Here is a 14,215-nt window from a genome sequence, read left to right as displayed (position 1 = left end):
TTATTATTGAAAATGTATATTTTCAGTGACATGCTAGTAGTGATAGGGTTATAGTAGTAATAGCAGAAGTGTAATACCACCTATAAACAAACTACAAAGGTATTTAAAGTGAAATGGAGGTAATTCACGATCCATATGAATCTCTCAATACAACTCTACATGCATTATACCTGTGATACAAGCTGCGGTATATAGAAAAACTATAGTGACTATAGAAACTATCAGTTTCAAATGGTTAAATACAAGACTTTTGATGTTGTCATCTCTTTGATGAAGGTTACAAAACTGCAGTCATTGACATGTTAAAGCTAATGATACACAAACTATTGACCATTTAATGATGCATCCAGACACTTACTCACAGAGATTCTGGTGTTCCACTCCATTTATTTATTTTTTTACTTTTGGACGTCACATTTCAATATTAAAACCAATCATAAGTGAAGTTTTGAAGTGATTCATTCAGAGTGTAGCACGCATTTCTCCGTTCAAAATATTTTTTTTTTTCACTGCCGTGTCAGCAGAGCCTGGTCACTTCAAAAATCATGCACTGACTTTTCTCTTCTATTGGTTTATAACTTAAGATCATTTGTTGCGATAGAGGTCTCATTTGAAATTTTTACAAACACAAAAAACATTATTATCTGAGGGTTTTTCAGAACCAGATTAGCAATCAATGGTTCACCAAATGTGACTTAGACCAATAGCTAGTAGTTGAGAAGAAAGAGATCTGAAATATTACTGAAATATTAAATATTTTTTCAGAAATTGAATTTAAGAACAGTGCTATTTTATTAATTCAGGAATGGCAGGACTGTTAGCTCCTTACCATATCCTCATATTATGAAGTACAGCTTAAATTTAAATAATGAGCAGCTATATATTTACACAGTGCAAGTAATAGAGTTCTTTTCTCATAATTATGATCTGGCCAGATCTTCCAATGTGTACAGTATTCAGGATTAAGGTGATGTGCCATTACTAAAGCTTTACTGTCGGCTTTGCGGAATTTATACTAACCTGCATGCTTTCTAACCTTTTTTTCTAGTTTCACCCCACACCAATGTGCTAATACATCTGTGCAAGAACTTAATTTATAAAAACAATGAAGCCAGATCTTGGTAAGAATAACTTATACCTTACTGGATTTATTTAACACACACTTCTGAAATTGACTTGACTTAGTGGCAGTGTATTTGGCAGGAAATGTACACCTTTCCATTAACATTCCACTACAATCTGAATCCGGTATTGCTTTTATTATTTTTAGGTATGCCATAACTTCATTTAGTGCCTTGATCATCCATCATGCATTTGAAAAATTGCAATTTTTTAAATTTTACAAATCAGTAAAGTACAATATTTTTTTAAAAATATTTTTTTAAAAGTAATATCAGACCAAAATAATTGAAGTGAGTAATGATTAGGGTGAATGTAAATGCATTACAGTTCTAGTAAACAGGGATGAGATTTGCCAAGAGCTGTTCTGTCTGGGTCCATCCTTGCTTTTGTTATACTGGCATCACATTTAAAACTCACCCTTCGGCCACAAGCCTTTGTGCATCACTTTCTCAGGCTGATTCAAACCAGTGTTGTTGTGTGACACAGCCAACAATGCTTGTCAGAAAACACCTATCCCAGGCCTTGCCCCCAGAAATGGGTCATGTTAGGAGTCAGCACCATTCTAAGCAATAGTGGACATTTCTAAAATAACAACAATAACAATTTACTGCAATTGCCCTCACGAGATTAATAAAGTATCTATCCAGCTACCTATTTATAAACATTGCCACAGATGATATAATCCCTGGGGTGGTAACTTTTGCAACGTTTTCTCTTACTGTTTGGAGTTTCAGAACCAATTTCAGAGCCAGTTTCAGAAAGGTTCTCTTGCTTGTGTTTGCAACCATATGTTTGATTTATCTTGGTGCATTTTTCTTAATCTGGATTATTGCCTCAGACCTGTTCACTGAGGGAGTCCCTGCCAGGAGTGCTCTCACGCTCATTTGCGCAGGCAAAGCCTTCTACCACATTAATGTCTCAATCCTTTTGTGGGGACAGGATATCATGGCATAACAGGAGCATGCGGAGCAGATGATTTGGGGGTGTTGACAAGGGGGTTTCTGTAGGTGGTGACTTCTTGCCGTATATGACTACAACCTTCAAGGTGCACTAGAGTGGTTTGTTGTCAAGTGTGAAGTATCAAGTCATGGCTCTCTCCTGAAAAATAATGGATTGCTTTCTTCAGGTGAAGGTGGATTCTTTAACTTTACTGTAAAAGTTCAAGTATCTTTTAGTGTTGTTCACAAGTGATGGTTGAGGGGAGCACAAGGTTGGTCAGTGAATTGGTGCAGCATCTGTTATACTGAGGATTGTACTGTTGTACTGTCAGTCCTTTTTTGTGAAGCGAGAGTTAACTTATCAGACAGTGTTCTCCATCTATGAAATCTACTTTCCTATCCTTCCTGTATTTCCTATCCTGTGGTCATGATAAAACTTTGATTATAGAATGAAAAGGCAAGGTAAGAAGGAGTTTAGGGATCTGGAAGAGTCTCAGAATCTCAGAGTTCTTGCAAGTAATTTCATGACTGCTATTCTCACTTAATTCAGGCCAGGCCACAAATCTCACCAGTCAAGATCTTGCTTTTATCTTTATGTCTTTGGTTATAGTTTTCAAACATAGCACAGAAAAAATAATTCCATGCTACTACTGATCTTTCATATTTGTCATTTTTATGGCAAGACATGTTTTAAAGTATGCAAAGATTCACTGCCTGATGCTGTAATCATAAGTATTCCTGATCTCATAACTGTTTTTCTTCGGACAAAAATATGTTTAAGAGTTTTTTCCAGGTTTTTCTTTAATTGTATCTTTTGCTTCACAGATTAGAGACTGAACAAATAGTGATTTACTCAATTTCCAGTGTTTTAATCCCAAGATGCTATGACTTCTCGTTAGCAGTAAAGGCACGACTGGCAACACAGTTTTTTTCCCTCTGGTATGCGAGAAAAAAGGATTAAATTAGGAGAACTTTGTTTATAGTTATCATTACCTTCTCTGCGGCTTTAATTTAACTACAATTACAATTCATTATTAATGCAAGGCTTAGTATGTGCATCACGGACACAAGTCCCTTACAACGCTAATCATTCCTTCGACTAACTAAATAACAGAGAGAATTGCCGAAGCTCAAAGATTTTAAAAAAAAGAAAAAGAAAAAAGTTAGCATTCAAGAGGTTAATCCAGTTCTAATCTTAATGAAATCCATTACATTTTCTCTCTTTTTAAGTTCTACATTAATTGCTTTCTTTTTAATATTGTGCATGAAAACCTCCCAGAGGCTCTTTCTCAATGTGTGGTTTAGCTGAATCTTTTTCTGTGTCACCAGTTTGGGAGAGAGCACAGGGTGCTGTGAGGGAAATTGGCAGTGATTGACAGCCATCACAGCCACAGCAGCTCAAGACTGGGCTCACAAAGGACAATCTTGTCCCCATTTCTTTATAAGTTTCTTCCTAAGCATTATGAATAATTATTTCCTCAGCAGAGATATTATTTTATGCACACACTACCACATTACAAGTACTGCAGCCTTTAAATTGAAAAAAAAAACGAATCATTTTTAAAGGTGGATTACCAATTAAAATGGTGCAATAAAATCATTGTTATGGTGAATGCAGAAATATACAAAACCAGTGCTAAGTGTGGTACTGGTAGGAGCACAATATTAAAACATGAAATCATGAATATGCAATTCACTACTTGATCTTATACACTACATTCCATTTATACAAAAATAATATACACTTTATTTTGTTATTTGGTTGTGCAATAGGGTAATGATATGTCTAGAGATAATCTGAAGTTCAATATCAAGCAGACCATTAGTTTTCTGTAATCAACACAGACCATCCCGTCTGTGTTGCAGAAAATGCAGATATTTTTCCATCAAATATAAGCAGTTTCCAGGAGACGGTGTGTAACAGATTTCCCACAATTACAGTGTTAATGTGTTACAACATGTATAAGCCATATCATCATCATTTGCTTATATCAGAATGTTGTTTGGAATATCTAGTCAACGATGCTTTGATACAATAGTTTTAATTGGAGCATAGGTGGGTCTGAAGTGGAAATCTATTACTGTGCATATACAATAATAATGTCTGTCATCAAGCAAGTTTTTGTGTTCATTGAATGTGTTTAAGTTAAGAAAAGGACGAGATCCTTTAGCTGCTAGTAACCATATTAAGTAGGCGGACCAGATGTCCTCTCATTTATAATTTGCAACCTTTCATATGTTCTTGTGATGCCTGATTATGATTATCATAAAATAAAGAACTGTAGTGAAGGATAAGTCATGCATCAGCGCAAAGTTTCCATTTCTGTCTTGAATCCCATCAGTAACTCAAGCGCAGCCCTAATCCTGCCTGTAGTAAATGAGGTCTGCAACATGTTTCATCAGCAGTCTGTAATTCAATCTACAAACTGATGCTGTACCTAGGGTCAAAAGGACATGTATTCCTTGAAGGAGTAAATCTGGGCCATATTGATTTGCTCCTCTCAGGTACAGTACTTGCTTAAGGAAACTGTCTGTTGCGTTTAAGGCGTTTGTATTACAGAAGGGAAGTTTTAGAGCAAACTCTCTATTACTGCCTTTCTATTTTGCCAACTGGTGCATTTTTTCTTTTCTTGCAACAAATGGATAAATCTTTTTATAAGACAAAAGTCTTTATCAAAGCAATTTGGTGAGGGAAAATTCTACCTGACAGCAGTCCTAATAGGAGATGACAGAGATCCATCGCAAATCACTTTAATTTTCTTGTGTTATAGCTAGCTCAATCTAGGTGGCAATCTGGGAGCAAGGCATTATAAATTCATTTCTTTCTTGGGTCCTATATTGTAGGCTAATATGCAATTGTCTTACAAGAACGTAATTCATTAATTCATTTTAAAAACACAACTAAGTATAAATGATAGGCATCATACTGATAGGTATGAAATTACACTACAAGGTTGTCTGTACAGTGCAAAGAGAAATACATGAGGGACACTTTAAGTTCATTCATATTTATCGCTCTTTTGTAAGGGCATGTGTTGTTCTCCCATTGTCTTTAATTTCTGTTTTAAGTACACTTTAAAAGTCTTGAGACAATCCTCTCAAAGTCTGAAAAAATTATTTTGTCTCCATATTATTCTAGAATTTATTTTGCTTCCATTTTAACTCCTTCATAATCTGTCTTATGCGCACATGACCATGGGAAATCATTTTTTTTAAGTTCACATTAAATTTGTCTTTTTAGCTTATTGAATACTGAAAAGGTCCTAAGAAAAAAGTTATTATTGATCAAGTTTCTATAGCCACATTTACACATACTGTATACGTAACAAGCCTTATTTCAAACCTTCTCACATTTACATGCACCAGGACTCAATGTTATCATCATATAATCGCTGAGACTATTATATTGACAACGGAAGGAGGAATAAATGAAAAACATAACAGTGTTTAAATGGTATTCCTGAACCTCTAAAGTCTGAAGGACTTTAGGACACTGTAGCCAACAACAATCAAGAACCATTGACTATTAAGTGTCTAAATGATCTTTAGGCATCTATCCTGGGAAGGACTTTTGCTTTTGCAAAAGTGACCTTCAGTTAAGCATAAAGTCAATGGTTTCAAATGAGAAGTCCAGTATTAAAAGCTTAACTGGAATTACAATCTGCTGAATTGCTTCCGACAATCTCATGATGATAATCTGTTGGGTTTCATTGGCACAACTAAGGGACTAACTTCCTTTCTTCGTGCTTTCTTGTTCATACAAGTATTTTACAGTTCCTATTTGTAAGACGAAGCATTTTCCTAAAATAAAACTTAGGAAAACATAAATTAAACTTCCAAAAACCCCTAATCATCAATGATGATTCACATAAATATTCTTTCTCCACAACACATGTCCCTTACATACTGTATACTGGGGGGACTAATGTACACCTACTTTACCTTGACATGTATGTTTTGGGAGTGCTCATAAAATTTGAAATACATTTCCTTTGTCAATTATTTTAAACAAGGATATTCCTTGCCCTCACCTAATACTCTTGCTAAATGACAACTTTCATCTTGGTCTTTCAATTCAACAGGAACAGAGCTCCCTATTGCTTGGCTCAGTGGTGCTAAGGCAGGGACACTGGAGGCTTACAATGCTGCTGTGTTCAAATCCTTTTTGCATGCAACATCCAATGTACTGTAGCTACTTGTATCTTAACAGACCTTTGGTTTAAACTTTGAGGGAGGATGGGAACATATGGGGCAAAATGTTGCATTGTTTTGTTCTGATTCTTGCAAACTTTTAAGTTAGTTTACAGAAAAAGAAAAGCTTGGTTATTTAACTTAAAATTATTTTGTTCAAATGAGTATCTCTTGGCTATTTCTAGTAGAAATGCTACTTTCCCTGAAAAGCTTCTTGCACTGAACACACAATATTTTTCTACACAGCAGGTTCCTGACAGTGATGGCTTAGACATCATATTTTCACTGTGAAAGAAAAAGAACAAGTCTGTAAAGTGAAGAAGTGCATTCACTCAATTTAGAAAACCTGCATTTTGTTAAATCAACCAATCTCCTAACTGGTTGTTTTTTTTGTTGTAATTTAATTTCTTTACAGATGGCTTCATATGTTGTGATTGAAACAGTGCTTGGCGTGATTGAAATGATTCATCTTTTTTAGCTGCTGAACTGCTGACATTGTAGCATTAACCAGCTGAGATATTTTCCAGCAGTTTCCGGCAGTAAGCCGAAAATACATGTTTGTTACGTAGTTATTATCAAAACATAAAGAGAATAAGAAAAGCTACAATCGACAATTTGTCACATGTGAGCCTTTTCTCACAGCCTGAATATGTCGGTGCTCTAATTCAAAATCAACACTTGCCTTAATTGAACACAAAATTGATGAGTGGAACTCAATTCATGTCTACACAAATCACAAAGTTCAGGGATAAAACAACAGGGTTTGTGGTGAATCACAGCATTTTGGAGCCGTTTTGACTTTGCAGTGGAGTTTATAAAAAGCAATCTATTATTATGGGATAATTTCAGAAAATGTAGGTGGATCACCACAGAGAGTACCAGACAATAAAGGCAAGCAATTAAATTTAGCACATAAATAGGATACTGTTTAAATCTGTATAAAAGAAAACATTCTTAAATAGATGTACTGCAGGAGAGTTGCATAAGATAATTTCTAAGCCAATGTACTGTACCTATTAACAAATGCATTATTATTTCTCTTTAGAGAGTTAAAAAAGAAACAAGAGACATTGTTGTCTCACAAGAAATGACTGCCACTTGAACCCAGAGAAAACAAATCTTGTTTATTTTGCCAGGGTTTCTTACCTTTGCTATGTTTTCCCCTTATTTTGAAAAGCACCTCTTGACAATAAAGAATGAGTAATACAGTTCTCAAGATCAAACTAGGAATCGCTACTCTGTTGCTCTGAAAAGTTGATAGCGCTCAAATAATGTTTTAAATCTTTTTGATATGGAAAGAAAAAATGCTGTCATTTCCCAGAAAAGATCTGTGAAAAAACATTTAAAATGGCACATCAGGTAATGTATTCACTGCATGGCTGTCATTCTTGCAACATAATAGACTGTGATTAAGCCTTTCCTTTCCTGAACTGCGTTACCATTGCTGAGGTGACTCTACAAGATATGAATATACTGTGAAGGATTTTAGACTATATTCATTTGTTGTGTTTGTAACTACAAAAAAGTGAGTATGTCTTTGTAGAAATGAATAATGACAGGACTCCAAGGCCTGATAGCATTTTATCAGCTGTTTGCACTTTTCACATCAACTGGTTTGAATTGTTTTTAAATGGAGAGACATGTATTGAAGAGGTTGTGTACTAAAAATACATGAACCACACGAATCAATATTAACAATGGTGGGAAATGTGAAAGCCTGTTTGATAATATTTAACATTGTCATGGTAAAACATTTGTACATTTTAGGTTTTCAATTAGGTAAAACTAAGAAAGAAATTTGTTTTTGTTTGAATACTGTTTCCACTGTCTATGTAAAGCTCAAACAAATTATCACTGGATTTAAAACAGTGGCAGCTGTATGGTTAATCACTTTACAATATTTATAAGAAACTGGTAGAGTGTTTTACAAGGTTCATTCTACATGTAAATACAAAACAGTAGTTTAATTATGCTAACAAAATTCATATCTACAGCATACCTATTATTGTGTAAGGCTCTTTTTTGATGTACATGTACATTGCTTTTCAAGTTGAATTTTGATATATTTTTTAAGTGGACCTCAAATACACCACAATATAAAAAATGATTAGACATACAGTAAAACAATTGCAATACAAGTCTTAATGGTTCCATAAATGGAAAACCATAAAGAAGGTACAGCATATTAGGCTTGGATTTAATTACAGAATATCTTCATTATTATAAACAGAAGCAGTAGTAGAATTAATAAATAATTGATCTACACATAAGATAAAAGGCCTGTGCTGAATATATGCTGTGTAATCCCATACTAATTAATGTATTAAAATACTTGATGTATAAATGCCAAGAAAACATAGAAATAGTGTTTTCAACTCATCGTTTTAGCAAGACATTACAAAACTGGATGTACAGTATGTAGCTAGCAACTGAAAGTCCATGGACTTACCTCAGAAGGTTTTGAGACCTAGACAAGTTCATATCTTGGACAGCAACACCAAGTACTGTACTTCCAATTCTAGACAACTGTTCTGTTTTTGCTATTTTAGAGCCTGTGTTTGTATTATTTGCACCAAGGGGGAAAAAGAGCTATACTGAGTAGAGAACGTGCTTTAGCGGTCAAAGCTATTTCCCATCAGAGCAAAGGACCTCTCTGGGTCATGAGGTTAAAGCTATTTATTTAGTTTTTAATCCCTGACTTCTGGTTTGCTGCTCTACAGAAAAGACAAAGGAAACATTAAGTTTGTTAACAGCCTGGGGCAGAGTTCTTTTTTTTATATGTTCTTGAAAATATCAGTCCCCTTAAATAGAATTTATTGTGGGTCAAGATTATATAGCTATGATCTGAAGGTTGAGAAGATCAAATTACTACCAAATAAATTACATTATGGAAAATAAAGGCAAAAAAAAACTAAATTCATAAAGTACAGACAAATGGCTACCACAAGGGAGGAGGCAGAGGGTCGTACAGTAATCGCATGTGACGGTCGATGTGTAAACATAATGTTCACATATGGTACTCTTGTGCAAATTCACCATTTTCCTTCATGTATTATACTGTTATGTGAACTCTGGGTAAATAATGTATTTAAGTACTTATTGCTCACAGTCCTGGTATGAAGTGATACAGGTAAGTCATTATGTAAGCACATCTTTGTACACTATATGTAAAGGTATTTACATCTATTTTACTAAGGCTAATGTTGTTTTCAGATAAATGCAGACATAGTAACTGACCCGCTTTGGAGTACTCACATGCCATGAACTTTACTGACCTAATCTAATTCATAATGCCACTTTTGTTTATTGCACAAAACATATCTACAATGTGATTTAATTGTGTTCAGTCTCTGGCATCACCTTCATTTACGTCACCAAAGCCACAATGTCCAGAATGTCACTCGGTGCAGTCAAGTTCATATTGCAGCTGCATGTTCATTCCACAACACTGTCAGTTTGTGACACTCCACACTCTTCCTCATCACCACAACAGATCTCCTCAGAACTACAAACGAAGGTGCTTAGCTGTGTAAGGCGTGACTTTCTGTCATTATATTGCCAAAGGTCATGTTAAGAAAATCCAATTACATATAATCACTTATTAAGAATTCCTCATAACTACTTGTATGAAACGCTTTTTTGGAATTAGAATCATTTTTCATTTGTTGGTTTTTCGTGTGATGTAAAAGTTTTCATCCACTTGTCCCAAGAGTGGAAAATTACCCATTTCTTGAAGGTAAATTCAATGAAGGTAAAAATGATTGCCTTTGGCATCCCCCTAAAGCCCTTCCCGTTTCAAATCTACGTCACAGTGTTTCTAAAGCTTGTTGTACACTAATTAGTGGAGCTGGTCTGCTACTTAATATGAATCAATTATATTCCCAATGTTTACTCTACACAAACACAGTTCATATATTTACATTGTGCTACCGCTTTAGGGACAGGGACGCAGGGGAATATAATTGGTTTAAAATCTCATTCAGTGTTGGATGTAACAATGGAATACAACCATTGAGATCAAAGAATCCTATGAGTGTCAGGCATCAAACACAAACACAAAGTCTACTGCAATAAAAAGTATCTTGTCTTTGTCACGATTGTAGTCCCTCCCCCTTAAGGGCACTCCGACTCTTTCACTTCTGACTTGATTTTGTGCACCTGCCCCCTGTTCCAGCCTCCTATCCAGCCCACCTTAAAAGCCAGACACTTATTCTGTTCCGCACTCTGCATTGGTTCCTGTACCTGGCAAGTCAGGGACCTGGAGTGCCTGGTCCCGTTCCCCCCTTTTTCCCCCTGACCCTCCACCGGATCCCGCTCCGGTTTTTAATCCCGTTTGTTTTCATCTCTAATGGACCGCCCGGCTCTGGACATTTGCCTCGTCTTGGATTTCCCTTTTTGACAGTTTGCCTTGGATTCACCCCTCAGAACACCTGCACACTATGGACACACCCCCTGTTTTCATTCCCGACTCCTGCATGCTTTTTTCCCCTGTGTTTTCCTCACTCATCCCCGGATTGTGTCGCCTGCATAGGGTCCCGAAAGAACGCTTTCGTTACAATCTTGAGGCTAATAATTCAATCCTCCTGCTTCACCAGCAACAGAAAAAAGGGCATATTTGACCTGATCAATAACAACTGCCAACAAGGACTGAAGTGTGTGACAGCTAACATTTCCACCTGATTTATCTTCAGTAAAAGCAACAGACAAAGGAGTTTAGGAGCTCATCTGACTGGTAGCATTACTCACAGTTTAAAATGGCATAAATATTTCATCACTGCTGAGGATTGTACAGCATCTTGTTACAAAAGGGCCAGTTCAGACTCAAGCAATAGAGATGAATAGCTGGTGCAAGTAGGTCTGTGGTGAAGAATGACTGTAATAAATGCCATTAATTTAGATTCATAGAAAAGCTGATAAGAAAAAAAGTGCCACTGGAGAGAGTCCACTATGTGAATAAGATAGAACTCCTACTCCACAAGGTTCTCAACAGTCAGACCACCATCACTTTTGATGTTCTCTTCTCGTAATACATCTCTGAACACCGACATAGAGGTTATCACGTATATAGTAGCACAGGCTTTGAGGGTTCTTGCATTTTCCAGATGTGCTCTAACTGAGAATGCATCAGTGTGACATTTCTTTCCTTGAGGGGCAATTTTCCAGGGTGCTGAGTAACAACATCTGGCAATTTGCATCCCTTTTATGGGCATATGTCTTCACATAGTAATGTTAAATAGAAGTGAAAATAGAAGGCAGGGGGATGAGGTTGTCTTCATCTGATCCCCTATTATTTGATATACCACATTTGCCCCATGGAGACCAGCAAGGAGTGGATATGTATGCATTTAGTTACACACTTAATGACAACAAACATCACAACAAGATGGTAGTGAACTTAGTCTAGTTACTGTATATCAAGTAGGTCATAATGACAAAAAATAATATGATATAAAATATACAATATAAAATATATCACCACTGATATGCAGCATTTTGTTTCCGTAATATCTTCAGTCCTTTCACATATCACAACAGTGAAAAGCAAGTAAAAGCATATTAACAAATTATTTAAAATACAGTCAGGATCCAGCTTCCATGGAAACCAGGAACTAGATTACCTTGGATGTAAAAACCATAACATTCCCCGGTTCTGCACAAACACTGATAGCCAAAACATGTCTGAATACATTAAAATATAGATGCATATTAATATTGAGTTGAGTAGGGCTAATTCAATAAGAATATCCACAGCTTTAAACAGGCAGTCCACAGATCTGAAAAAAAGTCTGCACAAATCTATTTTTTGGCAAATCTACGAGGTCTGTCAGAATATGTGTGGAAAGATAAAAAGCAATTAAAAAAACAACACATTTGGACTTATGTCTACTCTCACTGGAGAAAATATCAATCGATTGGATAGACTCTTTCAAACAGCAGGCAATGGCCTGGGTTAGACAGACCAACCTCCAGATCTCAATCTTATTGCTAAAGGATGGAATCAGTGTGATGTACAGTACAGTTCAGTCCCACACACCATTAACCTCATTGCAGCCTCAGATGGAGGCTGTATTGGGGCTTAAATATTTTGAAACCATGAAGCAGACTTGCAATGTCCTTTTCAATCTATTTTAGCTGATCAGAGAGGTCCAGGTTATTGTTCATTGTGGGATTCCATGTGTATTAGGAATTAGATGTGTAACATCTAAGTTTAGACTTTTTATATCGGTCTCACTGTAGTCCAGAACAATTCAGATACAAAATGCTAACTAATTTAAGCATTTATTTATTTGTTGTATGATCTGTGTCATCTGTGTCTAGGGTGTTTGTCATACTTTTTAAAGAATGAAAATCTCACTTTTCTCTCAAGTATAAAGAGAAATAGTGATTTCTGTTGGGTTTTAGTCTCAAACTCAACTTAAGTATTTTTCATTTAAAGCATTTTGGGAAGCAGTGATAAGTACAACTCAATATTGACACAATCAACATTTTATGACAAAACAAGTTATTTTCCCTCTTTGTGGCTACAGTTAGCAAATAAATTAAATGAAATCCAATTGAAGTATGCACAACTATATTTTCACATGTGTTTTCATCTTAAAACATATTTGCTTCAAGCCATAAAAAAGGCAAGATTAAATGTGTGTATCAGGACACATTAAACGTTACTGACCCTGGATTGAAATGACAATTTACAACTCCAGTTACACATTTACTTTGAAACTATGGCCCCCTGACCACCAAGACCTAGGATATAAACTCCTTAAATTCATTATGTTACAAAAATCCAAGAAAGATCCTCTCTTTTTATAATTTCAGTTTTGACATTATTTCTTAACTTCTTATTCCATCTTAACTTATGGAAGCACACAGTATAAATAAATAACTTACATTGTTCCCTAATTTATTTCTTATAAATTATAAATGGAACATATGCATTTTGAATATAAACATGCAAGACAACTGTGTGCAGTTCACTTTGAGTACATGACTGTTCTGCGGGTTGTGTCTGCCTATTCCTGCGTATTTATTTGATTTAGTTGTAAACACCCCATTCATCAAAACGTAATTACCTCATATCTTCTTCGAAGAATGAACAAAACACACGCGAACCCAAAATGCTATGGGAATAAATGTATCCGTAATACATTCAGAAAGTAAACAGGCATTTTGCACAGTACCAGAATTAGAGAACACACAGAGGGTTTTAAAATATCGTCAAACTGGAAGGACACCATGCCGGTGAAAAAGCCTTTCCTTCATTTTGCCATTTACTTACGACAGAGTTCTTCATGGTTGACTTCACCGTAAAGCCTTCAGTCTTCAACTGACTTTTTTCTTTAGAGGCTTCTAAAGTTCTCATTTTTGTGCTCATGGACTGCGGTAATATAATTTCAACTAAAAGGCACACGGAACTGTAGTACTAAAAATGTGTGTTGTTGGGGTTTTTTTCGTCCAGCACCAGAAACAATGTTTCCCGTTGGGTTACCTTGTAGACGCGTTCTCGGTTGCTATAGAGACGACGTAAGACAGATGTTCTCAGTTGCTATAGAGATACAGATAGACGCTGGCTCAGTCGCCATGGGCACTTTCCGGCAACAAATGAATGAATGTATCTGTCTGAAATATATTTACGTTTTTTTTATTTATTAATTTTACAAAGTCTTATTATACTACCCCTCGGTGCGTTACCATCTTTCTGACCTGTCGTACTGTTTTAAAACCATTAGTACTACAAATTGTTGTCCCTCTCCCTTAATATAGTTGGAAATGCTTCTGGAGTTTTGTTAGGAAGGGTAATGCAATTAATTAAATGCGAAATGATTATTATTATTATTGTTATTATTATTATCTGTAAATTCGTTAAATTATTTCATGATTTATTTGATTCTTTAAACTTTTCAACTATGTCTGTCAATACAGACGTTATTTTAGCACTTCGGTAATAATTTTAGATCGGCATGCAC

The 14,215-nt window shown here is 35.6% G+C and overlaps 1 protein-coding gene across 1 annotated transcript in view; it reads right to left on the bottom strand.

The window, feature by feature from the left end:
• Positions 1 to 13,763, bottom strand: part of pacrg (PARK2 co-regulated) — a 106,834-nt gene extending 93,071 nt beyond the window's left edge. Inside the window, exon 1 of the mRNA XM_088932424.1 lies at positions 13,528 to 13,763. Within this exon, the coding sequence (XP_088788550.1) occupies positions 13,528 to 13,623 (96 nt within the window). The 5' untranslated portion in view covers positions 13,624 to 13,763. The remainder of the gene's footprint in view (positions 1 to 13,527) is intronic.
• Positions 13,764 to 14,215: the final 452 nt, after the last annotated feature.

Source organism: Atractosteus spatula, chromosome 14, assembly GCF_055471065.1.
Source record: "Atractosteus spatula isolate fAtrSpa1 chromosome 14, fAtrSpa1.hap1, whole genome shotgun sequence".
In the NCBI taxonomy this organism is placed as follows: Eukaryota; Metazoa; Chordata; class Actinopteri; order Semionotiformes; family Lepisosteidae; genus Atractosteus; species Atractosteus spatula.
This window is presented reverse-complemented; position numbering and strand designations above follow the sequence as displayed.